The sequence below is a fragment of the Otolemur garnettii genome, unplaced genomic scaffold (assembly GCF_000181295.1).
Source record: "Otolemur garnettii isolate 467f Iridium unplaced genomic scaffold, OtoGar3 scaffold00233, whole genome shotgun sequence".
NCBI classification, from domain to species: Eukaryota; Metazoa; Chordata; class Mammalia; order Primates; family Galagidae; genus Otolemur; species Otolemur garnettii.
The window spans coordinates 1818356-1821203 of NW_003852628.1; the positions used below are offsets into that span (position 1 = coordinate 1818356).

General features: G+C 53.1%; 1 protein-coding gene across 1 annotated transcript in view; it reads left to right on the forward strand.

Annotated features, from left to right (window-relative positions):
- The first annotated feature begins 381 nt into the window (after window positions 1–381).
- FBXO27 (F-box protein 27) overlaps window positions 382–2848 on the forward strand; it is a 4647-nt gene continuing 2180 nt past the window's right edge. The window contains exons 1-3 of the mRNA XM_003802141.1: window positions 382–765; window positions 958–1063; window positions 1146–1241. Of these exons, the coding sequence (XP_003802189.1) occupies window positions 399–765; window positions 958–1063; window positions 1146–1241 (569 nt within the window). The 5' untranslated portion in view covers window positions 382–398. The remainder of the gene's footprint in view (window positions 766–957; window positions 1064–1145; window positions 1242–2848) is intronic.

A 2848-nucleotide genomic window follows, 5' to 3' on the forward strand; every position in this document is an offset into this window, starting at 1 on the left:
GCTACGGGGGTGGGGAGGAGGAATGGCTCTGGAAAAAAAGCGCGGTGGGGGAGCGAGCGTGTAACGCAGCGAAGGCCGGCCCGCAAGGGGCTCTGGCAGGAACTGATGTAAGACTCAGGGGACAAGGAGAAATCTGAGGGGCGCTTGCTGGCTGGGTCGTGGCGAGCGTGAGGAGGTGGGAATGACGATGCTGGCGAGGACCGATTGGGGGATGAGGACTTGGGGGCGGGGCCTGGCGGTGGTGAGGATAGAGAAGAGGCTGGTAGGGTTTGAAGCCCCGCAAAGTCGTGGGGTGCAGCCGGCAGGGGCGGGGCTGGCGGAGGCTGCTCGCCGCGGAGGCTGCTGGTCCCTGACGCCTCGACCCTTCCTCTCCCGCAGCCCGGCCTGGCGGGGGGACCATGGGCGCCTCAGCCTCCAGGGGCCAGGTTGCCCGGATCCCCGCGCCGGAGCCAGAACCTGAGGAGGCGGCTCTGGGCCTGAATCAACTACCACCGGAGCTGCTCCTGGTGGTGCTGAGCTACGTGCCCCCACGCACGCTGCTCAGGAGCTGCCGCCATGTGTGCCGGGGCTGGCGCGCCCTGGTGGACGGGCAGGCCCTGTGGTTTCTGATCCTGGCCCGCGACCACGGGGCCACTGGCCGCGCCCTGCTACCGCTAGTCCGCAGCTGTCTGCCCCCCGCCCGCAACGGCAGGCTCTGTCCCTTGGGCCGCTTCTGCTTGCGGAGGCCCATCGGACGCAACCTCATCTGGAACCGCGGAGGCCAGGGTGGGGAGCACGAAAAGGGGTAGAAGGCTCGGGACCTGCTGAGGGAGCTGGTGGGAGGACTTGGAGAAGGGCCGTGCGGGTAGCCAGTGGGCGGGGTTGGGGCGGGGCCTCACGGCAGCCCGTAGGCGGGGTCTCACTGAGCTTGGGCGGGCGACTGGAACTTGTCTGCAAGTCTTTTTTATTTAACCCAAGGCCTCCGGAAGTGGATGGTGCGGCAAGGTGGGAACGGCTGGTTGGTAGAAGAAAACGGACCAGCAGTGCCCGGGGCCCCTTCACAATCTTTCGGAACTTCTTTCAGGCGAGTACCCCTGCTCCCTAGGGCTGGACGGTGGTTAAGAAAGACCTGTCAGTACTCATTACCCCTTCTCCCACCTTCCTAGGTGGTGTCTCAAGAAGGAGTTCTTGGACCTGGAGGAAGAGGGTTTGTGGCCAGAACTGCTGGATAGTGGCAAGATTGAGATTTGTGTCTCAGAGTGGTAAGTGCAATGATAAAAACAATCCCTTGCTAAGCACTGACCGCATAAGCCATGTCCTTTGCATGAGTGACTTAATTTAGGCCTCCTAACAACCCCTTACAGATAAACCGAAATTCAGGAAGGTGAAGTGACTTAACCATGACCACAGTTCTAGAATTTAGCAGAGTACACAACCTGAACATCTCATCCCCAGAGGGGTCTGGATTGGAAGACAGCAGGTGGAATCTTATTTAGCTCTGCAGCTTTGTGGCCTTGGGTGAGTCACCTCATACCTCCTTTTCCCTTCTTTACAAGATAAGGTTCTTGCAAAGGCAATTATTATATGTCAGGCACACAACACGTGGCTTAGAGTGTGAGCACCTCTTTTGAAGCCTGATCCTGTGGTAAGGTATATTTTAAGCCCTCAGATCATTAGAGCTCAACAGGACGAGATTCAGAAAGGAGAGATGACTTGCTATGGTCACAGAGCCTGGGCTTGGCAGAACATGGCATACAGCTCCAACTGGTCAGACTCCAGAGCTTGTGGTCTGTGATGGTCTTGAAATGGGAACACAAAGACTTTCCAAGGGATACATGAGCCAGATAGTTTTAAGGGAGTCAGATTCCAGCTGTACAGTCCCTAGTCTAAAATTCATCTGCTAGTTCACATCTGTGGTAGAAGCATCATATGGTTCTCCTTTCCTGGTCTTTTTCTCCAGGTCCCCTTTCTCTAGTTTTACAGGGGAAAAAAGCCCCTCTTGTTATGGTCCCCAAATGTAAAGAATACTGGGAGTTAGAGAAAGTGACCATTTCAAATTTTATCGTTAATCACTATTCATCAAATTATGTAACATTTGGATTGTTTTGATCAGTGGTGTTCCATTTGATTGTGCTAATCAGTGGGTCCCAAATTTATCTGCAGATCACCCAGGAAGCTTTTAAAACTCCTGCTGCCCAAGCCATACTCCATACCAGTTACAAACCAGCATGTTGCCTGGGGGTGAGAGCCAGGCATCAATATCTTTGAGAAGTGAACAGCCTGCTACAAAGTTAAAGAGGACAGGTCATCCTCACTGCCAGCACCAACTACAGTTTGAGGGACTCACAAAACCAACACCACATTCAATAATTCAGTGGAAAGACTCAGGGAAAATATTACACAGCGATGGTTTGTTACAGGAAAAAGATAAAGAATTAAATCATCCAAGAGTAGAAGTGCATAGAGCAGCATCCAGGAGAAACAGCCAAATGCAGAACTTCGGTTGTCCTCTCCCATGGAGTCAGGGCATGTTACTGCCCTGGCATTGATGTGTGATAAGATAAATGGAATATTGCCAACCAGCAAAGTTCACCTGAGCTTTTGTGTCCAGAATTTTGATGAGGGCTCCCTCTCATAGATGTAATTTATTGATTGATTGCCCATGTGGTTAATAATATCAGCCTTCAGGTCAACTGATACTGCCTGACCCAAAGCCCCCACCCCAAATTGTATTGTTGGTTTTTCTGGAATGGCCAGCTCCCCACCCTGAGACTATGTGGGTGTGACCAGCCTCTCTCCTAAATCACATTGGTAGATTCACTACCATCCAAGGTCCCTACCACATAAAGATACTCTTGTCAGGCACAAT